The following is a 26,377-nucleotide window of genomic DNA, read 5'->3' as shown; positions in this document are numbered from 1 at the left end:
CTCCCAGCAGCCCGTCCAGCTCTACAGCAGCCTTCTCTCCATCGCCCTGCCAGCCGCCGGACGCCTCACCGTGTCTCACCGTGTTTCAGATATCGGACACCAGCTCTCCTCTCACCAGCCGGTAAGTCGCCGCCCGGTGCCGCCCGGTGCCGCCCGGTTCTGTCCGGTGAGCGTGTGCGCGGTGCGTGCGGAGCGCCTCGGCAGCAATGGATGCTCCGGGCTCGACTGGAAACCATTTTAACGAGTCCTCCGCCAGGTCCACGCACCGGCCGCGGTTAGAGTGATTAACGGGAGGTTTTAGGAGCGATGCATCCGCCGAGGCGGTGGAAGGCTCCGGGACTCGGTGTTGATAAAATATGAATGAGTTGTGGAGCAGCTTTAATCTGATGTGAGTCCCCAGCAGCGGGTTGGACCCACTAACGATGCGCTCTGTGTGGACGCTGGTTCTGGTTCCTCCACTTCACGGGAGGCTGCTGCTTCGTGTCGCCTCGTGTGGATCTCTGTGGACCGAGTGTGAACCGTGTCGGAGGTCGTAAAGCGGCTGAAGCTGTTTGTGGAGCTGCGGTCAGATGAGAACAGAGCCTCCTCTGTGGCTCAGCATCACCGTGCAGGGCCCGGGCCTGTTACACAACCCGGCCAGAACACGACCAGCACACACGGCTCCAGCCTGCAGCAAGCACTGATGTGAGCAGCGCGGTGTGCTGTCCGGCGGCCCGGCTGTGTCCTGGTTCTGTAGCGGCTGGAGTCCATTTGACCTTGGTGTGACTGATAGCTGTGGTGCTGCCTGTGTGCTCCATGCGCACTGACACAAGGTCAGTGGGTCCAAACCGAGCCTCAGGCAGCTCAGGATCCCTCATCTGCTCAGTGCCTTCACATATTCCACAAAAAGACTTTCATCTTCCATCCAGTCAACTAAATGATCACGTGTCACATGCAGGGATCCACAGACTGTCCAGCATCCCTCCACACATCAGTCCTGTTGTGTTTGACCTTTATTTAAAACGCATTATTAGCAGATGTCTCTGTGTCATCTGGAATCCCTGAAGTTCACTTTTAATGAAACAGAAAGAAAACCTGAAATAACCAAAACATTTCTATGAAGTCGTTGTTGGACTTTGTGTTATCGTTGTGTTTATATATTGGTTCCAATCAATCACTCTGGTTGATTACTGATGACTGTCACCAAGCCCAGTCCTCCTCTAACGTAGCCGGCACACTGCATGTGTTCCCATCAGAACATTTCTGATTAATAGGACTTGACTTTCTCTGGGGACTAGTGACATATAAATGTTTGGGAAGAACTTATTTTCCTTTTTCAGTGTTAATCTGACCTTGTTATGCTGCGCTGTGTGTCTGATCAGTGTAGAGCAGGATGTTCTGTGTCTCTGACTCACTTTAAGGCGCTTTTGCTTCAAACTCTGGGTCTGCTCTGCACTTGATCTGTGTTTACACTCATGGAGCCTGTCCTGTGCTGCTGACACTTGTTGACAGAAGAACGGTGGTCTCCACAGCAAACAGCATGCTGACGCTCACTGGGATGAGCTGCTTTGATCGACTGATCTACAGGTAGAATGTGGTCCTCTGAGCAGGAAAGCATGAAAGAACGATGGTGGAGCAGGGCATGGACGTGTGGAATTCGGACTGTTGACGGTGTTTTATGGGACCACTCCAGATAAGGGGTCCGTCTCCTCAGAGCTCAGTGTTCAAACAGCTGCACTGAGAATGTGGCTTCAGATGTCTCTTGTTCTTGTTTGAAGTGTTTTGTTCATGCAGGAACATAAAGCCCACAAAGGAATGTACCTAACCCTTAACTGTTCACTCTAATCTGCAAAGTTTACACAAATCATGATAAGCGTTGCTCTAACATGTAGCTGGTAGCTTCAGATAAAGCTTCAGGAACACACAGTTACAGGGGCTTTTGCAAAATGATCCAAGTTGCCCCCTTTTGCCAGCTGACTTCAGTTTTAGTTTATATTTGCTTGACGGGGCTTCCCTGCCATTCAAAGGCTTCGGCGCAGGGCTTCAGTGTTCTTGTGCAGCAACTTAAGCCAAATCAACATAAGACGGCATTTAGGCGACATCTCAGAATGTATGTCAGAACAATGGTGAGTGCTGACGGCAGGAATGAAATGCCAATCAGCAATCAGGATTTGGATGAACCTTTATGCGATTGGTGTGTGACAGATTTTTGATGAGCACTAATCTGCTGCACCGAGCCACAGCTGGACGGCTCCATGTCCACATCTGCACACACTCCCTGCTTTGAGTCCTCATGACAACGCAGTCACACAGAAAGGAACACCTCTCAGGCTGCAGGACGTTTGAAGAGTTGGCCTCAGGATGTTTGTCTTCGTTCCATGTCCACTTGTTTTAGATCACAGGCTGTCACACGTCCACACTTTGACTGTTACCACAACACCAAAGTCAGCGTTCCCCTCGGTGCAGCTCCTGGTGCCCTTATTACAGCCAGTCCTCGCACAACAACAGCATGACCTTCACTTCCCTGCTGGCCGAGGGCCTTGGGCCCAGGAGTCTTCATGTGAAGTGTGCAGTATACATGAATGCATATGACAGCCTTATCTTCTCCTTCACCTTATCTCCATGTGGAGTTGCTCATGTTGACACGCAGCACTGACACATTTGTGTGTGTGTGTGTGTGTGTGTGTGTGTGTGTGTGTGTGTGTGCAGTTTCTCAGTCATCCAGGTCATAGTAATCCCTTCTGCTGCAGCTAGACTTTTCTTTTTGGTTCCTGGAGCTCTCTGCCTTCTCATCCAAGAGTTCTCCTCTTTTCTAACTGACTGGCTGGTCAGGAAGTCCTCGTATTTGTTCTCACCTCCCAGTCATTCAGCTCATTGCTGGTTTGCAGGCACAGAAGACTGAACCAGTGTGGTTCAGCCTAAGAGAGCCGGTTCCTCAGAATAAGACTCAGCAGTCCGTCCGTATCTAAAGGATAAGGGACACTCCTTTAAGAACAGCAATGTACACGTTCTGGACAGAGACCGAGCAGCGAGGGAAGGCGTCCATGTTCAACTGGAACAGCCATCTCTGAAATCAGATCCAGTTTATTGTCATGTTGCTGTACATACACAGTAGTACAGGCAGGATGAGAGAGCGTTTCTTCAGGATCCAATAACTAAAAGCAGTTAAATAAAGAAGTGTTTGTGTATCTGGATCAGCAGTTCAGCATTCTGACAGCTGCTGGAATGAAGCTGTTGATCATTCTGGAGGTTCTTCCTGTAACGCTCTGGAAACGTTTTCCTGATGGCAGCAGTTCACAGTTCATGTGTGAGGAGTCCCTGACAATGTTCAGGGTCCTGCTCCTACAGCAGTCCCTCCACTCTCTGAGGGTTTCTCTGGAGGACGAGGCCTATGACACCACTTATGTACTCATACCACAGTGTTGAAATCCCTTCCTAGACAGTTTCATCACCATCACACCTCGAGGCATGTGAGGCCTGGATCACTAACGAGCCACACCAGTAAGAATGAATACCTGGGACTCCCCACCAGTTAGAGGCGAGGAAGCCTCTTGGATGAGACATGAAATGTTCTGAAGAGACGTCCAGTTTCCTTCTACTGAAGCCCCTGACAGACCTGAGGCCTGTGGAACTCAAACTGGACACGAACTGACTATTAAACCTGACCTGAGACCTGATCGGGGCATTTGTCACATCCTGTGGAAACAATATTTCTAATCAAACACAGTCATTTGATTTATGGCTCGCTCAGTCCCACAGCAAAGCAAATGTCATCTGGTTTTAATAACGTCAGGTTGTCATTAACATTAATCAGGTTATTGACATTACAGAGATTATTTTATAAACATCAACCGAATCAATAAAATCAACCCAGTAGTGCACAACACCACAGATAAGGACGGTATTAATAGTAGCAGACCTTTATTCTGTTTGCTTGTGCTCGTTGAGACATATATTGTGCTGCTGTTACAGGCTGTGAAGGCAACGGGCTGTTTGCTCTGATAAAGACGGTGTTTGAGCAGCTCAGTGCTTCCTCATTAAGCCAAGGCCCCCTTCAGGGACAGCCCTGTTTCTCTGTGACCTTTAAGCTACATCTTGGATATACTGTGGCTCTACTGTTGTCCAGGGAGCTTTTGTAACCTGATTACTGCAGAATGCCCTCTCAACCTGTTTCACATGATTATTGCACCAGATGTTTCTGAAGTGGGGTTTCAGCTGCTCAGACCCTGAGCAAACCCAAGACCGCTTCAACTGTATAACAAAGTATTGTAGATGAAATTATCATACTGATGATTTGAGAAAGACAGTTTTCTTGCTACAGGTTGTCTTATCTTGCTCCTGTCCCTCTGTGTGTCCCTGCAGCTGTGATCATGTCTTCAGTGCTGCAGAAGCTGATCAGCCCTCTGGCGGGCAGTGCCAGCGAGCCCCCCAGGAACAAGGTGACTGTGGTCGGGGTGGGCCAGGTGGGCATGGCCTGCGCCATCAGCATCCTGCTGCGGGTAAGACACACTCCTCAACATGTGAGGCATTTATTCTGTGTGAAAGAAAAGTTGAAAAAAGAGAAAATCAGCAGCAGTCTTGTGCAACAAGTTTACATACTCTTGTGAAGGTCGTGTTTTCATGGCTGTCTTGAGTTTCCAATTACTCCTGTAGCTCAGAACTTTTCATGATGGAACCATTGAAACCCAAACATCTTTGTTGTCCATGCAGTTTGGTTATTTCATGGATGTATTATTGGCCTTCTGGAAATATGACTAAACCTGCTGGTTCAAAAATAAACATACAGAAATGCTAATATTGGGTCATTGGCCATTTTCACCTCAACTGGGCACTTTGAGAACCTTCCAGAAGCTTCCGGCAAGCTTCTGCTTGTGTCTTTGACCACTCCTTTTGACAGAATGTACATTTAAACTAAATTAGTTTGCTTTTTGACACAGATTTGTTTCTTCATCACAGTCCATAGCTCTGTGAGGGGGTTTAAGTCAGGACTTTGGCTAGGCCAGTCTAAAACCTTAATTCTAACCTGATTTAGCCATTTCTTTACTATCTTTGGTGTGTTTGGGGTCATTTTCTTGTTGGAACACCCAGCTGCCTCCCAGACCCAACCTTCTGGCTCATGGTTTTAGATTTTCCTGGAGAATGTGGAGGTAAGAAGGAGAATTCATCGTCTACCCTCCAAACATAGTTCTGATCATTGTGACCAAAAAGCTCTATTTTTTGGTTCATCTGACCACAGAACTTTCCTCCAACATGCCTTTTCTTTGTCCATGTGATCAGCAGCAAACTTCAGTTTTAACAGTGCTGCTTTCAGGAAAGAGCTTCCTTCTTGCATGGCAGCCTCTCAGCTCATGCTGATGTAGAACATGCTGGACTGCAGACACTGACAGCTGTGTTCCAGCAGCTTCTCATTCCTTGCAGACCTGCTTTCTGGTGATTGCTGGTGAACTCTTGGCCATCCTGACCAGCTGTCTCTCAGCAGCAGGTGACAGCTGGGTTCTTCTCCCTGATCGTGGCAGCGACACAACCTTTGCTCTACACTTTATAAACAAGGGTTTGCACAGATGAGTTTAGGATCTGTAGCCACTGAAATGGCTCCAAGTGACTTTCTTGACTTGTTCAAGTCAATGATCTGTTTTTTTCAGCTCTGTATTGACCTCCTCAGACTTTGCCAGACTTTAGGGTTTGTGTCTGAGTGTCATGGGTATCTAATGGGCCCTACTGACTTTGGCTCATAGTCACCAGCTGTAGTCAATTGTAATCATTCACAGCAAGTTAAGAGGCCATGCCACTAAGTAAATGTGATTAACACAACTTTCTACATGACCAAAACTGATCATTTAAGATGTTGTATGTTTATTTTTGACCCAGCAGATTTGATCATATTTCCAAAGACCGATAATAAATCTGTGACAGAACCAAATGGCGTGATTGGTTTTTCTGTGACAAAGACAGACGGGTTTTAAAGATTCCAGCACAGAACATTCAGAGTTCTAGGAGCTACTGGAAGCACCAGACTGCTCTGATGTACATGGTCTGTACAGCTGTATGTATGACTGGAGGTTTAAATCCATAACCTCCTGCTTTCCACCTTTTCCCCTGAAGTAGAGTTTGGTTCAGAAGTTACATCTACGCATAAGCGTAAATATAACACAACCTCTGATGTTTGAGGACTGAAAACAGTCCCTCAGAAACTGGTCCCCAATCATCAGAATAAGCTCAGCTCTGAGTATCCTGACCCCACTGATGATGTGATGCTCTGAACCATTTTAGCTTCTGATGTACATTATTTGTTGTCGATACAATATTTTACTTTATTCTTGTCTCAGCATGTTTGATTGTTAACATTTAAATTTAATTTAACTGATTGTATGTTAAATACCACATTCCTGCTCCTATTGTGCAGTTGTTGCTGCTGGTCTGTATCCAGCTGGTCTATGTGCCTTGAAGTGCCCCCAGGGGACAAATAAAGCTTTTTTTAAAGCATTGAATTGAATTAAATGGTGGTGGGTAACTTCTTGCCACTTCTTTTGCACTCACTCTCTTCCTCCTCTGCTGGTCAGGACCTGTGTGATGAGCTGGCTTTGGTGGATGTGATGGAGGATCGTCTCAAAGGAGAGATGATGGACCTGCAGCACGGCAGCCTCTTTCTCAAGACCTCCAAGATAGTTGCTGACAAAGGTCAGAACCTGCAGCCGTGCACTGCCTGTGCCCCTCCAGACATCTCCACATGCTGCTCATCAGATCCTGTTTTTCTCTCTCCTCCTTTAGACTACGCAGTAACAGCCAACTCCCGCCTGGTCGTGGTGACGGCCGGCGTTCGCCAGCAGGAAGGCGAGAGCCGCCTCAACCTGGTGCAGAGGAACGTCAACGTCTTCAAGTCCATCATCCCTCAGATCATCAAGCATAGCCCCAACTGCACGCTCATCGTGGTCTCCAACCCTGGTGAGTCCAGGCTTTCACATCAAGACCGTGAAACACACATGATCACATGTTTCAGGGACATTGTAAAGAAAAAAGGTTGAACAATAACTGAGTGTTTTGTATATATTCTATATACACAGTTGATGTGCTGACCTATGTCACATGGAAGCTGAGTGGTCTGCCAAAGCACCGTGTCATTGGCAGTGGCACCAACCTGGATTCAGCTCGCTTCCGTTACCTGATGGCCGAACGCCTCGGCATTCACGCCAGCTCCTTCAACGGCTGGGTTCTGGGCGAGCATGGAGACACCAGCGGTGGGTGCACATGGGGAACAGGGTCTTCACCAACACAGAAATGTTTCTCAGATCGGTAGTCTGTAGGGAATCTTCTTTGCTTTTTCTTCTGTTGCACAGAACTCAAAAGTTGATCTGATCTTTTACATGAAAGTAAGTGTATGTGTTCTTCTGGCAGTGCCTGTGTGGAGCGGAGCGAACGTTGCAGGAGTCAACCTGCAGAAGCTTAATCCTGAGATTGGCACCGATGCTGACAAGGAGCAGTGGAAGGCCACACACAAGGCGGTGGTGGACAGGTACACCATGTGTGAGGGAATGTTCACAAACAGCTGTCTGCCTCTGTTGCTCATGTTGTTGCTCAGGGTCTTCAGTGGGATGTTGGTGGTCACGACTTGCATATTTCAGATCAGTTTCAGGTTCTGGCATGACTTAAGGTATTTGAGAAGTTGACACTTTGAGTAAAGAACAAAAAAGGAAGTGAAATCTGACTGCTGCTGTTTGTTTTCCAACCAAAGCCTCTGTAAACCGGCTGGTCGGGCCGGAGTGGGAACAGGCCCTTAAAGAGACAGGAGCCAACACAGCCTGCTTCACACACAAGCTGTACAGTGTCCGCTCAACATTCACGCCCTAGTGTTTTTGTTAGCTTCCAGCTCTGTCACACAATCTTGGAACCAAATAATTTTTTCCAAATCAAAGTCAATCAGATTTGAATTTGTTTATGCAGGTGTAGAAACCGAATTCCTTCGTCTTGCAGCGAAACTCTGCTGCCAAGTAGCATGAGCAAACACTCTGCTGCCATGAGGGACTGTCCCTCATCTGACCTCTTCCAGCTTACATACCGCTAAGAGGGAACAAGAGAAGGAAAAGACGAGACGCAGCATTTTGTTTGCTGCGCAGTCAGTCCGTCCTTTGGAGCTAAGGCTGCAACAGGAAACCCATTTTCAGATAAATGACACTGTAATGTTACCCAACAATCACACAGTGTTTTGCTGTTGAGTGTGAGAGAGTAGAAAGTAGTGATTATGAGAAGGTACACATTTGTAATAGCAGAACCACATTAGACCATGAGGGAGGACAGAATATTCGTCATCCTTGTTTTTCTCAAGTAAAGGCTGCATATATATATATATATATATATATATAAGTGGAGCAGCAGACTCATGGTCGGGATTTCTGCTCGCTCAAATCTTCTGCTGTCAATATGCTTCCATAATTAAGTAGATAAACATTGATTGTCAGTGCTGCAGTTTTCTGAGTGATTACACATTCAGGCCCCAGTGGGAATGTAAAACTAAGCCTGCAGTGTCAGTGCGAGCAGCGAGCGAACCAGCGGTCAGAGCTGAGGCTAACGCTCTGTGAGCACTGTGCATCCCAGGCAGTTTCTTTGTTACGTCATCCGTTGTATAATGACTAGTCAGCATCATGTGTAAGCTTAAAGGGCTTTGTCATCATTTTATAAGTGAGGGTGTCTTTATTAGGGTCCGAGCACTGACCAGTGTAAGGGCTCTGTTAAAACCCTTGTGATTATTCTTCTTCTTCTTATTTTACCGACTTTTGAATTAGAGGGTCTAAACATGCCCCAAAACTCTCCCAAATCCCCCCACACACACCAGGACTGGCCAAAAATGAGATACTTTACAGTACTTGTACATGTCACTGCCAAAATGGCTCCACAGCGCCACCTTGAAAATGTAAATTTCAACAGAGTCCCATCGGAAGCTTGTTTTGCCTAGAGCTATGAAATTTCATAGGCATATAGAGCTGGTCAGCACGAACAAAAAAGTGGACCAGCGCCAAGCTCTAAAATGCAACATGGCTCAACTACGCCTCCTACAAAAATTCAACAGGCCGCATGTGCTCCGATCTGCCCTAAACTCGACGCGCCGGATCATTGTCCCGCCTGGAGCGCGTTTCTACCAAACCTGTGCCAAGGCCGACAGTCGTACAGCGAGGACCAGTCCATCGCCGCTTGTGGCTTTAATTATTTCTTAATTGTTGACTATTTGCAGCTTCTGTCATTATAGTTTGACTATACGAATATTTTTTTCTATTGTGATAGTTACGTGAAAGTTCATGCTGTGAAGTACATAATTAGTACCATTGGAGAAAGACTGTCAGACATTACACATTGTTCCATAAACACACAACCAAGGCAGCAGTATCATAACTATAAAAATGAAACTGTATTTGTCTACTGAGACGGACTTTACATCTACTTCAGTCAGCTGTTTTAAAGCTCACGGATTTCATATGAGCTCCTGTGTAACTACGTGATGGTTTCTGTACTCTGTCTGGTTGCTAGGGAAGCACAAGGTGCCTGCTTGTAAATACAGTAAACACTTCTATTATAGCTGCACGACGGCTGGAAAATACTGACATTGTGATGTTTAGATTTTCTGGTGTAACACTAACAGTCCTTCAAAACGTCTGTTTGCTAAACGGTCAGACAATCCGTTGTGTTGCCTCATTTGCCGTCAGAGTACCTTTTGAATCAACATCATCCAAAACACTTCCATAGAGGTGACATTTCATCTTTTTTGTTCCATGTGAAGCCTCTATGTCAACAAACTCTGTCTTATTAATATGTTTTAGAACAAAGTGAGACCCTTGCCGATAAATCATAAAACAAATGAGCTGTGCCATCACACTTCCTGTGATGTGACTGTTAAACCATCACAGTGCAGAAGCTAATAATAATAATAATAATAATAATAATAATAATAATTATGATAATTTATTTCTTTGTGTGGCGCTTTTCAAAAGCTCAGACGCTTTACAGGATAAAAGAACAACAAAAGCAACTAATACAAAAATAGAGTAAACAGAAACACAAGCAAGCAGATAAAAACAACACAAGATATCGATTTGAAGGTTTAAGTGAGAGAAGCAGTTGAGTTTTTAGTTTGGATTTGAAGGTTACTGGGTCTGTGGTGTCACGGATGTGTTGTGGGTCCAGAGGGTGGGGGCGGCGACAGAGAAGACCCTATCCCCCCCTGGTTTGGTGCTTGGTCTGGGAACGACCAGGAGGTTGGCATTAGTGGAGCAGAGGGTACATGAAGGGGTGTAGGGGTGGAGCATGTCTCTGGGGTAAGAGGAGGCCTGGTTATGGAGCGCTGTATGGGTGAGTAGGAGGATTTTAACGTGGTATGGGATGGGAAACCAGTGGAGGTTCTGAAGGACAGGGTGATGTGGTTTCGGGAGCGGGTGTGGGTGAGGAGGCGGGAGGCAGAGTTTTGGATGTATCGTGCAGACTGATCGATGTATGTACTGTTCCTAAAAGATGTTTGACGCAGATGTTAACAGAGCACCACTCTCTGTCTCAGTGCGTACGAGGTGATCAAGCTGAAGGGTTACACCAACTGGGCCATCGGTCTGAGCGTGGCCGACCTGACCGAGAGCATCGTCAAGAACATGAGCCGCGTCCACCCGGTCTCCACCATGGTCAAGGTCCGACACACACACACACTGCACACACACACACACACACACACACACACACACTGCACACACACACACACACACACACACACACACACACTGCACACACACACACACACTTACTGAAAAGACTCATCTAAAAACACAAACCCTGCTCCTCTCGCTGCCATACTGACCCTATCCACTTTTTTATTTGTTCCACTTCATGTGTCCTGATCCGTCCACACAGCAGACCACAGATACCACAGTACAAAACTATGCTCAGTGTACATCAGGGGTGTCGAAGTCTGGTCCTCGAGGGCCACAATCCTGCATGTTTCAGATGTGTCCCTCTTCCAACACACCTGATTCAAATGATCAGCTCATCATCAAGCTCTGCAGAAGCCTGATAACCATCCTGATCATTTTTAAATTTGTTGTTCTGGATCTGGACTTCATTGATCCCCTATAGGGGTGCAGATGCTCCCGATCAAAGTCTTAAAGAAGTAGAAAGTAAAGATATATCATAAAATAAAAGTATTAATGTGAAAATAAAAATATAGCACAAAATAAAAGAACATTCTTGCTGTTGTAAGTGTCTATACAACGTAATAATAGTAGTGCTACCATTTGGGTTTTTGCACATAGAACAGTCCAGTCCACGGTAAACCTTTTCACTCAGAGTCTGACACTCAGACTGAAGAGTTCCAGTCTGACGGCCACAGGCAGGAATGATTAGCTGTGGCGCTCTGTGGTGCATCTTGGTGAAATCAGTCTTGTACTGAAAGCACTCCTGTAGCTGACCAGCTCATCATGGAGTGGGTGTGACACATTGTCCAAGATGACATGCAGCTTGGACGGCATCCTCCTCTCCGACGCCTCCGTCAGAGTCCAGCTTCACTCCCACAACGTCACCGGCCTTGTCAATCAGTCTGTTGGTGTCAGCTGCCCTCAGCCTGCTGGCCCAGCACACCACAGCATACAGGATAGCACTGGCTACCACATAGGACATCCTGAGCGTAGCCCGGCAGATGTTGAAGGACCTTAGTCGCCTCAGAACATAGAGATGACTCTGGACCTTCCTGTAGAGGGAAATGAGTTATAGATTGTCTTTATTTGTTTAATGTAACCACTGTTAAACAGGAAATAACCTTTTTTTTTTATATTCACCTGGTGACAGTATGTGCTAGTCCCAGCTGACTGTGTTGTTATTCCTCACATGGTCTACCTTCGTGTAGAGATGTTACCTTACCTGTATTACACAGACTCAGTGAAACCAGTTTTCACAGCCCTGTGCTGGTTCTAGAAACGGTCCTGACCGCGTCCCGATGTGGTCTGGCTACAGCCTCCAACGCAAACTCACAGACAAATGCAGACATGCGTAGTTGCTGTTATTATCCTGCTTCTCTGGTCCTCAGGAGTCTGTTTGGAATGTCCTGTTCATACTTACATACAGTTTCTGTGTATACACTCCAAATATGTGCTGTAGAGCTGCTGTGAGAGAGGAACGTCTGACACGGGAATCCTCGTGCACGTAGATAGCATGGCACGTTATTGTGATCCCAGTGTAGTTTGTGGGCATTTTTACCTGCTTTTCTCTAATCTGGATACAGATTACAGGTTAATGCCAGGTGCAAATAGCCTAAAGCTAAAGTAAGCTCACCCCATGTTGACTCTTATTTCAGGCCAGTTTCACATTCAAGAGCTGAATCTGACTGTCAAAATGTTTATTCCAAGATGTCTATTCTGTCATTCTGATCAGTGACAAACATCAGCATGTATATGATGCTGCTCATGCGGGGCTTCCCATTGGATACTGGTGCAGCGAAGCGTTTGAGCAGCGTTACCGATGCTGGGTGGAGAGGACCATTATAAAGTGCTGTGACTAGAAGGAGGTCATCAGGGCGGGGTGGGGGAGAACACGAGCTTTGTTCATTCATTAGGGACTTGTTTTTGAACTTTCCTCTGAAATGGTGAAACAGCCGCTCATAAATGGCTGTAGTATGTTAAACACTTTCTCCTCCTCCTTACTAGCTTGTGATGTAAATACGAATCTATTCTCACATATTGACTTGTCAGTGTGTCGTGTACAACATCAGTTCAACCAGTTTTAATGAACCTAAGCTGTAAAGCTGAAAAGGACACTGTCCATCTGTTGAATTGAAGCTTCCTCAAAGCAGAATTTTAAAAATGGAACTCCAGCTGGTCCAGTCCTGCAACGACAACTAACGGATATCAGTAGATAATGCTAATGAGTTATGATGTCATCTGTCCTGGAAAAATGATGATGTGGAAATCTGTCATGTTGTTTTTGACTGTAAAGAACTGAACTTTGTATATCCACAATACCTATTCAGTCTAGATGTTACAACAGCTCTGTTTCACTCACTGGCATGCAACTGATAGCCACTGTCTTATCTGACTCACTGTGTGTGTGTGTGTGTGTGTGTGTGTTTTCCAGGACATGTATGGTATCGGTGAGGAGGTCTTCCTCTCTCTGCCATGCATTCTGAACAACAGCGGCGTGAGCAGCGTGGTCAACATGACCCTGACTGACGCCGAGGTGGCCCAGCTGAAGAAGAGCGCCGACACCCTGTGGGGCATCCAGAAGGACCTGAAGGACATCTGAACACACCAGCACACACACAATACACACCCACGATGCAAACAGGCCTGTCGACATGCACACACTCCGTTCATAAAGTCCTTCTCTCTTCGACTCTGTTGCTCCTGTTTTAATGGACAGTACCAGTGTTTTTCTAAATCGTGCCAGTGAGAATTTTAGTTTTCCACGTGTCATCATGCCTGATTTAACTTTATTTTTCTATCAGCGCCTCATTCTGTTACTGGTTCCTTCCTTTCAAACTCCTGACACCTCCACATCTAGAAACACTGCTACACTCCTTTAAAAAGGCGAATCTGTTACCCATCAGCTCATAGGCTAGCGTCGCTGTGTTACTGTGTTTGTGTTAGAAGACGTAAGCTGACCTGTGTTTCTGTACTCTGTATGGATTATTGTGTTTTAGCTGACCAGGATCAAACACAACCCTCCTTAAAGCCTAAACTGCCACTGTCCTCCTCCACCACCTTCTGTGCTGTGATGTTCACCACTGCAGGGAATCACAGAAAGACCCTGAGCATCCTGAGAAAGACCCTGAAAGTCTAACCGGACTTGTTTTCCTCCAGCCTTTGTCCACAGCAGACACATGACTGCACACTTTGGTCGACACGTAGGGACATGTGACATCGGGAGTGCGAGGGATGAGAGGTGGGGCGGCTCTGACAGAGTGGAAACGTCCAGCTGGGGTTGGTTTTTAAACATCGGTGCAGGTTGTCTGACCTTGTGTTGTAACCTATGTTGGACACAGCAATGTGTGACTTAATAAATTGGAACTTCATGAAGGGCACTGTTTGCAAATGAGTGTTTAATTTTTGTGAAAATGACTTCATGCCGCTCTGTTAACATCCCAACCTGTGATGAATTGTTCCTGATGAATTTGTGATAAAACAGAAAGCACCGTCTTAGCAATTGAAGTTTGAAGCTACTTACTCACATATACAATATTAATAATGATGATAAACTTTATTTATAGAGCACTTCTCAAAACAAATGGTACAAAGTGCTTTTCAATAAAAATAAATTAAAAATGAAAATACAATGAGCACACAGAACAACTGATAAAAGTGGAAAGCACACAAATAAAGCTATAAAACTTAAATAAAATCAGGAAAAGCTCTCTGATATAAATGTGTTTTAAGAAGTGACTTAAGAGAGAGCGCAGACTCAGCTAACCTGATGTCCTTGAGCAGGTCGTTCCAGAGCCTCGGCGCCTGGACTGAAAATGTTCTGTCCCCCTTTGTTTTCAGCCGGGCCTCTGGGACAGTTAACAGACCTTTGCCCGAGGATCTTAAAGAGCGTGGTGGAGAATATGGAGTTAAAAGGTCGTCAATGTAAAGAGGACAGAGACCGCTGAGTGCTTTAGAAGTGCTTAATTAAATCTTAAAATCGATCCTACAGCATACTGACAGCCCATGTAGAAGAGATAAAACAGGCTTGATGTGCTCACATTTCCTCTTCCTGGTTAAAAGCCTGACAGCAGAGCTCTGCGCTGTCTGTAGTCTGTCCAGGGATTTATGGCTAAGACACATAAAAAGGCTGTTGCTGTGAGGAAATAAAGACATAAGATGCAAATACTGTATTTTTGAATGTAGACTGCAGCCTAAGTACAGACTGTAACGTCACATTTCCATTCATGTTGGCTGAAGTGATGATGACCGGCTGTTTTCACTGCAGGAACACATCCTTTAAGGGCGGCTGTGAAAACCTCTATTGAACCTCTTTTAGGGTTTTTCAGGGCAGTATCAAAGACTTTCCTCCAGGACCAGTACTTGTGAGCAGCCCTGAGTCACTGCTGTGGGCTGGAGTCCAGTGCTGATTGAATCACAGTTGGCAGTGATGCATCCAGCAACACTCACAATTTATTCTAGTTTTTCACTGTTTGATACATTTGGAATCTATCAAAGAAGGTGGCTCAGTGGTTGGCTCAGTGGTTAGCACCGTTGCCTTGCAGATAGAAAGTCACCGGTTGGTGTCCCGGTGAGGACACCCGGGATCTTCCTGCGTGGAGTCTCCATGTTCTCCCCGTGCAGCGTGGGTTCTCTCCGGGTTCTCCGGCTTCCTCCCACAGTCCAGAAACATGCTGAGGTTAATTGGTGATTGTAAATTGTCCGTAGGTGTGAATGTGAGTGTGCTTGGTTGTCTGTCTCTAAGTGTAGCCCTGTGATAGACTGGTTACCTGTCCAGGTGAACCTGCCTTCGCCCTGAGTCAGCTGGGATAGACTCCGGGTGCCCATGACCCTGGTGAGGATGAAGGTGTAGAGATGATGGATGGATGGATGGAATCTATCAAACACAGTGACTGTACAAATTTGACATTGATTTTACTCACAGCAGTGGAGCAACAGCAGCAGTGATGCAGTAAAACTAGATAATGGCAGCTTGTTAGTTTAGTTCTAACTTACATTTGCTGTTGATTATTTCGGACGCTGTTGCCTGTCGTAGCGTTGCACAATGTCTTGTTTCAAGTTTTTTATGGTTTGAGCAAATTTAAATATTTGGGGAATATTTTCCTCCTAATATGTTTCATATTTATAACCTCTAATGTGACCATCAACATATTTTGTTAACTTGATGTTTAACAAGCTACAGGATGATCGATTCTTTAAACTGGGGCTCTACATTTAGTGAAAAGCAATAGTTAGTCTGCAAAAAAACAAACAAACAAGCAAAAAAGAAGGGTTAAAAAAATTACAGGAGTAAATCTAGAGCTGAATGTGCTCTGTGCTAAATCACAGCAGTTTAACAACAGACTTTAAAACCAGTTCAGTCAGTGGAAACTACAATCAAGATGTTCTAACAAATGTGCAATAAACTTGCTGATGTAGACCCACATGATGGGAACAACCAGGCGGCTGCTTGGCCCGGTGGACTGTGGGGCCTGCTCTGTGTCGCTGGTGATCCTTCAGGAGCCACTTTATTAATATGAGTAAGTACTATTATTTGACTAATGCTGTGTTTGATATATCTATTGTGCTATCATTCACACTATTTATACTAGACATGAGCAAAGCTTATCTGCACCACAGCACACCGTGTACCAGCTGCTGCATGGCGGCCGTTTGTCGTGTCCTGAAGGCTCTGCAGGGACATCTTGTGGGTGCATTAAGGCACTGCCCAACATGACAGTTACGCTTTTATTGATGTGAATGTCTTTCTAAAAGCCAGTTCAGTTTGCATTTCTTGCTGTAACTACTGAGAAGATGAGGAGCAAACCCGGCACCATGTCTCCTGCTCTGGCTGCATTTTATTTTGATGGTGTGTCTTCTGGTAGCTCCACCGCAGACCTCAGAATAACTGCACACTAAAGATAGGTACAAAAGTTTTATTCAGGGAAACGTTTTACCTGAAGTTGAGGCAGTTTTTAACACATATGAAAAGGTTTTTGTCACAGGTTCACTTTCCAACACAAACCACACAATTCCTCAGAGGAAAACACACATCTGTTTCAGGTGGGCACCTCCAGTTCTCGCGAGAACAGAGAAAAGGGGGAGAACTTGTTCGTCCTGGCTCTTTTAACAGCTCTTCTGTAAATGTAGCGTTTCCCAAAGCGGAGGCCGAACGGGTTGAAGTTGAATTTGCTCCTGCGGTCATTGCACAAAAGCTGCCGCTGCTCCTCGTTCTCCCTCAGAGAGAAGCACAGGTTGGGGTCCTCCGGCAGCAGCTCTCCTGTGGTCCTCCTCCTGAGCGCAGACAGAGCTGCTCCTGAGGAGACCAGCACAGCATCAGCACATCAGACACATGATTCATCACCGCTCAGTGTTTCCAAGGACTGGAACTGTCAGGATTTAATCATTCTTTTCACATAATACTTATTATGTATTCAATACTTATTGAGCTTTAATTGCTCAAAAATTAAAATCCTTTAGTCTTTCTTTCGATTTAATATTTTTTAGGTTCTTAAAATTTTCCTCAATGTTTGCAAACCTAAAATGTGTAATAGAGATGACAAAGTCCTGCATTCACACAAGTCTAGAAATATGATTAAATGTTAGTAGCACTGTTGTCTTATATTTCTATTACTGTATAACCGTATTGCAACACTACAAATGTAATTACTTATCACTGATTACACAACTTCATACTATTTTGTGTTTAATGTGTCATCTATCCTCCTACATACCTCTCATAGGGACCTAAAAAATATCACGTCTCAGACACATGGTTGAAAACACTAAATATGTTTAACCTCAGTATTTTTAAGAGTTACTGTTTAATAATGAATCATTGCTCTTAACCCAGAGTCAGATTTGGTTCCAAAAAGCTTTACAACAGAATTTAATTGTCCATGTTTGAAAATAAACTGCTATACGATCACGAACTAATTAAGACAAACATATAAATTCCAAGGTGTGACTGTTCTTTTGCTGATGGTGAGACGTCTCTGAGGTCAGAGGCTCAGTGGCTGATTGGTTGAAGCACACATCAGCAACAAGTGGCTGAACCCTGACTGACTGTCTGTCCCCATCTGAGAGAAAATGAAATCTTTCTCTCAGATGGCAGCTATATTTTATTTTAAAATATCCTCTCTTCAGGTAGCTCACCTGTTGCATGTCTTCTCTGTGCAGAATCAGATCTGGGCAGGTCTGCTCCCACACTGCCTCCGTCCTGACCGGCCATCAGCGTGCACACAACAACCAGAGCCACGAGTCTCATCTTCCAGTCCAAACCCTCTCTGTACGGCGCCGACCAGATTAAGCTGTTAATGTTCACCTGCTCAGCAGGTACTAACTCCCTCCCTCCATTCAAACCTGTTTTATGTCTCCACCAGGTGACCTTGTGCTCTTGTGCTTCGCAGCCAATCACAGCTGCCTGCGTCTCTGTGCAGTAAATTGTGGAGCTGTCTGCTGCTGCTGGTGCTGAAATACATTATTCATCAGATTTTCTGCGAAATGTTGCCTCCATCATTTATCCACTACAAAATAATATGGCACAACACGCCAAGAAATTGTGAAACCATGAACATTTTTAAATTAAATAAGTTATAAAACCAGAGATGAAAGTCCAGTTTGGCTGCCACAGCAGCAGCAGGGCCAGGACCTGGCTCCATGAAAATGTTCTGAATTTCTCTTCTTCACAGCTAAGACTTGTGTGTGTCTGATGGACCAGTGTGTTGTCGTGCCAGGAGGACGCTACAAAGCTTTAGGGGTAATAACTTTATTCTCATCAGCCTGACGTGACCCTGTGATGAATCTGATAGATGTGTGAGTCATTAACTGGGATTTGGTCGGCTACATCTTTTTAATTGTAAAGTTCAAATTGTTTGAGATGGTTGTGTTACGACAACTCCACATTAGCAAAGATAACATAACCTGTGATAACCGTGACCCAGCAGGCCTGATTATCAAACATAAAGAAACTATTAACTTCAATTCAAGTCCAGTCAGTTATAAATGCAGCATGTTTAAAACAAGTGCTGTCCAGTAAAAACCAAAATGATTGATGCTACACTTTAACCACTGAGTGTAGATGTTGGGATTAAGAGCCTATAATGTTTGTAATTTACCTGAGTAATATACACAGTAATTATTTAAACCCTACAAAAAGCATCTGAAGCATATATGTTTACCTGACTGTGACAAAGGTGAGACCCCACAGTGTTATCACTTATAGGGATTACCTCGACACATTCTGAATGTAGACCGCATGGGATCTGTAATTATGGATTAACCTCATGAATTCATTGTTATAGATGAGAGCTAACTGAGTGTTAACACGACATTAAACTGACACTGGCTGAGAAATCTCCATCTTTTATGAGTTTTGTCATGAATATTTTCCTCAGCCTCATCTCTGGTGCTACATTTTGAACTCGTCATACAACCCTCTGCTCATAGCTGCTCAGGTGACCCTGAGTCATCGCTTAGCTACGCTGCTATAGGCTGCTGTGAACATCCCATAATGCACTGAGCATCTCTTCTCCTCTTTCACTCTTTATGCGTTGTGCCACTATTACATGTCAGTACGTTTGTTTCTTCTGTCTCCTGTTGTTTTTGCTTTTTCCTGCTTGTCTCTGCAGCTCCATGTTTCCGATCATCACTTTCTGGCTCCGGCACCAACCTGTGCAGCCTTTATTCTCTGTGGCTGTTCTCTATGGTCCTGGTTCTGTTGGGGGCTTCCTCTTGGTAAAAGCCAAGTGCTGCTCAGAGGAATGGTGTGGTTTCTACAAACAACAGTTTCTACAGTTACGATGTCAAGTGTCCTCACATTACACATGCTATGCTTCAGTACTGTATGAATAACACTGAACTGAACTGAATGTAAATGTGATATGTGCTGATGTTCTTTTCATAGTCACTGATGTCAGACTGTTCTTATCCTTCCACAAAATATCTCCTCTGTGCACATGGTTTCTGGCATGTACTAATGCAGAGGTGTCCAAACTGATGCACCGTAGTCATGAGCACACGGTGTTAACACGCAAACTGCACAGCTGCAACATCCCCAACATCACGCCGCTCTGGCTCTCTCTCCACATGTTGATCTCTGTTGAATATGGATTGTTTTGCATTCGGTTGTATATATGAAATATAAGCTACGTCATTTAATTCTACGTTTGTGGGTTTTTTAAATATCTGCCCTGAAAACTGACCAACGTGTTGCTCAGTCAGTGCTGTCCTTGTCAGACAAACTGAGCCGACTAAGAGATGTCAGACATAAAAGTCTTTAAAATGATTTGTTCTTGTGATGGTGCTTGAGCTCCTGAGTGGACACACAGCAGCTCCACGGTCACATCCTGACAACACTGCGGCTCTGGGAGACAGCGGGGAGTGTCCGACCCTGTGCTGTGGGCAGACCTGCTCTCATTCATCTGCATTTCACAATCACATTCAGATGATCACATGCAACTCTACCAAACCTTTCACCCTGACATCTGTGTGTGTGTGTGTGTGTGTGTAGAAGGTAAACGGCCCCTCCTGCTGGCTGGAGGTCAGCCTCCGTAGGCGGGGTGGAAGCTCTTTGGCCTCATGAGGCCTTTTTATCTTGTCCTGCTGTCTGCTGTGAAGACTGTCCCCCCTGAGCTCAGGACCTCCACCTGCAGCCCCGTTTGACGGACTTCTCCTCAGACTGCAGCAGATCTGCTTCTTTCCTGTGGTTAGCGTTGGCCGTCTAAAGACTGTAAGATGCCGCTGTCTCGTTCCCTGTCCATGACGTCCCTGAGCGGGGTGCTGCCGGCCTGGGAGGAGGATGAGCTCCCCGTGGAAGACCTGCTGCTCTTCGAGGTGGCCTGGGAGGTCACCAACAAAGGTCAGCCTAACCACAAATCTATGGCTCCTAATCTTTTATTCCCAAAACGTGTATTGTTCAACTGATGCCTCCATACCGTGAGGACGAATGCCTAACATCTCATGACATTGGTTGCACACAGCTTGTTTATTTCAACTGCTTAAATGTAGCTCAGATTTGTATCCAGATAAAGTAAAAGCATTACCGAGAGCATTTTAGCAGAAATTAAATGAAATACGCTCAGACGTAATAGTAACATTTTTTGAAAAATGGACTCTTTGTCCTTCAAAGAGTAAATATTGAAATCCAGCGAGCGCGGAGGCAGAGTCTGCTCCCTCTGAAGAGTTAAACATTAAACCGCAGATAAGTGGTGAAGGTGGAGCTGTCATTGCTGCAGTCTCCTGATGTCCATATGCACCAATAGTGGAACAAACCTGAAACAAATCTGAACAAAGTGGATGGATGAATTCCTAGCTGTCCGTCATGGAGTAAAGGTGTCAAAATATTCTGTAAATGCCAGCGTGTCACCCTGCGTCATCCCTTCTAGCGGCTGTATATTGATATAATTATATCAACATGGATCGTGGCTGCAGCCTTGACTCTGAGATGAACCGCTGAGGACACTGACGTCATGAGCTGTGCACATTGGAGATGTGGTGATTTTTGCAACCTGTTACCACGTGTAACAGCCAGTTTTGGTGGAAATTAGGCGCGGAAATTTCCAGTGATCAGATGTTTTTTTTTTCTTTTTGTATTTCTCTTTAGCACTTATATGTCATGGAGCCTGGTTGAAAGACAAAGGTCACAGGCACCAGAGCTTACCAGTAAAATGAAATGGAAAGTGACAAATTTACCGATGTTTGGTCCACCGCATTTACAAACACGAACCAGGAGGAAGAAGAATATCAGACACACGTTTCGCTATGAGCTGCACTGTAAAACATCAGACAGGAGTTTTAGTGGAATCATCGTCATGATTTCAAGTGAAGGCAGCTTCAAATGTCCAGACTTTATGTTCACACCGCTTCAGAACTAATAAACATGAAGTGTGTGAACTAAATGTGCTGTTGGGCTTCAATACATGTTAACTGAAAAGAGAAGACAGGAGGATGAGATTTAGTGCAGACTTCAGTCTACAGTTTTACTGAACACATGTCTTGTTTGTACAGACTCTGATACGCTGGAGGTCAAATAAAGACGAACTCCTTCCTCGTGTAAATGGAAAAACAAGTCTGCCAGCAAAATATTTCACATTCATTGAACGTAATCTTTCAAGTTCAGTTGCTTTAACAGATATGTTTGGGTAAATATCATATTTGTATTAGTGTTGTTCTTGTGTGAGCTCTCTGCAGCTTTTCCAAAAAACACGAGCTTTACATGATTCTTTTAGTGTCACTTTTGAAGGTGTGCTCATAAAACACCTGTTATTCACAGGAAGAAATCTTTATAAATGTCATTTTAACGCAAGCTGACATTGCTGGTTGGTGATTGGGGTTATATGACTAAGGTTTAATGATGAGTCATCCATCATCTCTACACCGCTTAATCCTCACCAGGGTCATGGGGGGCTGGAGTCTATCCCAGCTGACTCAGGGTGAAGGCAGGTTCACCTGGACAGGTAACCAGTCTATCACAGGGCTACACTTACGGACAGACAACCAAGCACACTCACATTCACACCTACGGACAATTTACAATCACCAATTAACCTCAGCATGTTTTTGAACGGGCTCAGTGGTTAGCACTGTCGCCTTGCAGCAAGAAGGTCGCTGGTTGGCGTCCCGGTGAGGACACCCAAAAACAACGCGACCCTAGTGAGGTATAGATACTGGATGGATAGATTTGAACTGTGGGAGGAAGCCGGAGAACCCGGAGAGAACCCACGCTGCACGGGGAGAACATGGAGACTCCACGCAGAGAGATCCTGGGTGTCCTTACTGGGATGCAAACCAGCGACCTTCTTGCTGCGAGGCGACGGTGCTGACCACTGTTCCACCTTGCAATGACTGGTCAGTTAAATTCAATTGTATTGAATGGGGATAGCAGGAGGGGTTGGGGTGGTAGTAGTAGGTTAACTGATAGAACAGAACAACAAATATTTTGGAGGTCAGTGAGGCCAGTGGCTGCAGATCAAAGACGTGAAGCTCCAGATCCAGAGACGCCTGCAGAGAGAACAAGTACAATCCAACGTGAACCACTGTAGCTGAGGTTTAGGAAAACGTTTATAGTAAAATGGTCTCATATCAACTATATATGACAGGTTTATTTAACGTAAAGTTAGGACATAAAGCTAAATTGTTTCTGGGGGCTCAGGTTTGTTATCTTAGCTAGAAAGTCAGGATGGCCAAAAAAGTCTGCTGGCAATCACAATAGAGCTCGATGTAGTCAGACATCCTGATAGTTCTGGAATATTACATTTGACATCCTATGTATCAGGACACTAAATATGTTTTACTGTTGTCGTGTAGGTACTGGAACCCACCATAAGGTAGACATCCTGTCACTCCTAACGTTCTCCCTGAGTGATGATTTCAGATGGAAATATCACTGAATTCAAAGCACAGCTGCTGTTTTTAGCTCATGTGTACGGTGAGTTTGTCACCGTTTGCTATGAAATCAGGTGTTTAGTGACGCAGAGCAGCAGCTTGGAAATGACTCTGGAGTAGCTGCTGGTCAGCATGTCGTCTTCAGGGCTGTGTTCCATCGTCTGACAACAGAAACAGAAAAATATGTGGCTCAGAACAGCTTTACAGGGAACTGGTCTGTATCAAAGCCGATGTCTGCTCGTCGGTTTAACCCCTAAAACCTCATTTATGATCCTGCAGAGTCAAAGTGGACATACCAGGCCAGTGTGTTCACAGCTTATCTCTCTCCTGCTGTTTCTTCTAGCATATAAAAACAGCTTCTGGACATGTTCACAAGGTAAAAAAGAATGATTCAAAGTGCATTATATGTGGGCACAGAGAGTAGGAGAGGCACACATAGATGTTAGGGGTTAAATGCAAATACTTAGCTGTCACTCAGAAACTACCTGTCCAATGAGGACGCACTTGTGACAAACCACACGAGATGTTTGTGTCACAACTGCAAACAAAAAGTCACAATCAGAGCGTGGAGCTGACAGCGAGGGCAAAAGTCTGATCAGGGAGACAGAAGCAGAGGCAGTGAAACCAAATGGACACATTATCCAAAATGGAAAACACACAATCATTTGTTTGCAACTTTTCCCTTTTGTGTTTTACTTTTTTTTTGGCTTCAGTTAGTTTTATTCTTTTTTTGTTTAATGTTTAAGGAGCTTTTCTTGATTATTCCGACACAGATCAGATTCCATATATAGCCACAAATACCAAACTGTGTTGCTGTTATGCCATTACAGTCCATTAAACCAGGACAATAGACAGTCGCAGTAGCATACTGCTTTGAGAAGGCTAATCTTATATAATGTCCTTCACCTGGCAGCACCTGCAGCATGACGTGTTGCAGGTTCGTCGCTTTACGTCTGTGCAATAACGTCATAAGCAGAAAATCCAAACACTTTAGTGAGTCTGTGGCTCTCTGTGCCTCCAACAGTCTGTCATGCTGCCAAACAGTTGAGAGGTCATCGGCCATTCTGCTGCTCTGTCTGCCTCACCTCTTGTATAACTGCTCTTCTCTGATGCAGCTCAGACGTCATGATGAGCAGCTGCCTGATGACGTCCCGTCATATCAATATTTGTTTTCTTGTTGCCAAATGAAAGACTGAAAAATATCCCCACGTGTTCTCCACCTTCACAAAACTGTGTCTATGCTACAAATGAGACAAGATATCACCAGTACTTTTGACCTTTTAGATTTTGTAGTCAGCAGTTTAACCCTGAGTTTGTCCAACACAACTAACACAGTGTGTGTTTTTCTGAGGGACACCCTAACCCAAGAGTTCATTTAACAGTATGTTTATTTGTTTGTCTCTGAGTTTTATTTAGTTTCAGTTCAACGTTTTCTGACTTTTAATCCAACGATCTGCCCCAGTAGTTCAGTCCTGATTCATACTTTCTCCTCCCAGCAGTCGATGCTGAGATACGTCTGCTGCTTCAGCTCCAGGCAGCGTTGGATCTGAGCTGCTGGTCACATCCCTGAATGAACTAATGTGTCTGAACTTCTGACCAGTGTTGTACATACTTGTAGAATTTAGATTTGTAAGAAACACGTCACAAGTATAGTGCTTTATCAGAGTCTGGAAAGTTTAAGGACAGTAAAGCAGTTACGATGTGGGAGATGTTGTCCTCATACCCGTTTAATAACACATTCACACAATGGAACCAAGAGATTAACGAGAGAGCTCAGATAGGATCATAAAGCAAATACTGGCCAGTAAAAACAACACTGACCTGACTGTCTCCACTCAAACCACGATAGCAATCTGGGATCAGAAGTCAACAGATAAAATCTAAAGGGTTTACTAAAACAGTGGAAACGTTTTTTACTCTCTTTTCCACTTAAACAGAACGAGACAGCAAAACTCTGGTTTGCACATTTTACTTAGAATCAGAACAGCAGCTCTAAGAATGGTCCGATCAAGCTCCTAATGGGCCCATTATTGGATCCCTATTTAAACCCTCCATTAAACCAGCCAATTTATTATTCCCTCTGTCATCCTGACGGCTGTGGCTCAGGTGGTAGAGCAGGTTGTCCTCCAGGTTCGATCCCCTCCACAGCCAAAGTGTCCTTGGGCAAGACACTGAACCTGAAGTTGCTTCTGATGGCAGGCAGCAGCTTGCATGGCAGCTCTGTCACCACTGGTGTATGAATGTGTGTGTGGATGGGTGGCTTTGGATAGAAGTGCTGTATAAGTGCAGACCATAAACCAAACAGGACAATCCTGATAACTGGTTAAATAATAAGACAAAACGCCAGAATGAACGTTTAGCATGTAAAGTATGAAAACTGTCGGGTCAAACTGAAAATGTGGATGTTTTGACTGTTGGTCAAAAGACTCAGTTTTCTCAAAGGAATGTAAGTGTGAACTACTATTAGGTAACTTCTGGTGCACACAGTTCTCTGAAGACTGAAACCCTTCTTTGTAATAAATGCCACAAGCCTTCATTTCATGCAGTCTGTCAGTTTCTTGATCTGTTCACGACTGACTTTTGCTGAAGCAGGAACCACAGCCTCCTGAACACTGTTCAAAGAGGTGGACTGTCTTTCCTCATAGTACATGTCACCTTAGAGAAGTGTCCACAAGTTCTCAACAGGAGTGAAGTCAGGTGAGGAAGTATGAGGTGTTGTTCCCTGCAGGTTGCTCCCTCCATCATTACACAAATGCTTATGACACAGAAATGATTAAATCCCACAACCATTCAACTTCATGTGGTTTGGAGTTTAAAAATGTGCATATAAACAATGATAAGGTCAGAATATTGACTTGCCTAATGACTGTTCCTGACATTTAATACACTGATACACAATCTGTGTGTACCTGCAGTTGGAGGCATCTACACAGTGATCCAGACCAAGGCTAAGGTCACAGTGGATGAATGGGGTGAGAACTTCTACATGATGGGGCCCTACTTCGAACACAACTTCAAGACTCAGGTGGAGGGCTGTGATCCTCCCAACCCCGCCATCAGAAAGGCCATGGATGCCCTCATTCACAACGGCTGTCAGGTGGGGGAGTGTGTCTGTGACATTCAGGAGGGTGAATCAGAAGACAACTATTAATAGGATTAGGAGAGACACTTTTTTCACAAATGCATAGCACTCCCCTACATCCGCAAACATCACATTATATTCGTGTGGCAAATGCTTCTGTCTGTAGATTTCTAATGGACCCTCTCACCCTGTTTGTGTGTTTGTGTGGAGGCTCCCCGTCAAGTGAGAGCAGGTTATAAAGTCCTTCTAATAATAATAATAATAATAATAATAATAATAATAATAATAATAATAA

The 26,377-nt window shown here is 44.8% G+C and overlaps 2 protein-coding genes across 3 annotated transcripts in view; both read left to right on the top strand.

The window, feature by feature from the left end:
• Positions 1 to 14,017, top strand: ldhba (lactate dehydrogenase Ba). The gene is made up of 8 exons (XM_008290252.1): positions 1 to 121; positions 4,342 to 4,478; positions 6,540 to 6,657; positions 6,748 to 6,921; positions 7,041 to 7,214; positions 7,372 to 7,489; positions 10,517 to 10,640; positions 13,072 to 14,017. The coding sequence occupies exons 2-8, from the start codon at positions 4,350 to 4,352 to the stop codon at positions 13,237 to 13,239; spliced, it is 1,005 nt and encodes a 334-aa protein (XP_008288474.1). The 5' UTR covers positions 1 to 121; positions 4,342 to 4,349; the 3' UTR covers positions 13,240 to 14,017.
• A 6,334-nt stretch (positions 14,018 to 20,351) lies between these two features.
• gys2 (glycogen synthase 2) overlaps positions 20,352 to 26,377 on the top strand; it is a 26,044-nt gene continuing 20,018 nt past the window's right edge. For both annotated transcript variants that reach the window (XM_008290229.1, XM_008290222.1), the window contains exons 1-2: positions 20,352 to 20,475; positions 25,916 to 26,097. In XM_008290229.1, coding sequence (XP_008288451.1) covers positions 20,352 to 20,475; positions 25,916 to 26,097 — 306 coding nt within the window. The remainder of the gene's footprint in view (positions 20,476 to 25,915; positions 26,098 to 26,377) is intronic.

This window comes from Stegastes partitus, unplaced genomic scaffold (genome assembly GCF_000690725.1).
Source record: "Stegastes partitus isolate 25-593 unplaced genomic scaffold, Stegastes_partitus-1.0.2 Scaffold15, whole genome shotgun sequence".
Taxonomy (NCBI): domain Eukaryota; kingdom Metazoa; phylum Chordata; class Actinopteri; family Pomacentridae; genus Stegastes; species Stegastes partitus.
The sequence above is the reverse complement of the archived record's forward strand: the minus strand, read 5'-3'. Positions and strand labels throughout refer to the sequence as shown.

Coding starts and splice junctions, on each gene's coding strand:
- ldhba (XM_008290252.1), top strand. CDS start 4,350: ATGTCTTCAGTGCTGCAGAAGCTGATCAGCCCTCTGGCGGGCAGTGCC. Junction 4,479..6,539: donor CCATCAGCATCCTGCTGCGG/GTAAGACACACT, acceptor TCTGCTGGTCAG/GACCTGTGTGATGAGCTGGC. Junction 6,658..6,747: donor CAAGATAGTTGCTGACAAAG/GTCAGAACCTGC, acceptor CTCCTCCTTTAG/ACTACGCAGTAACAGCCAAC.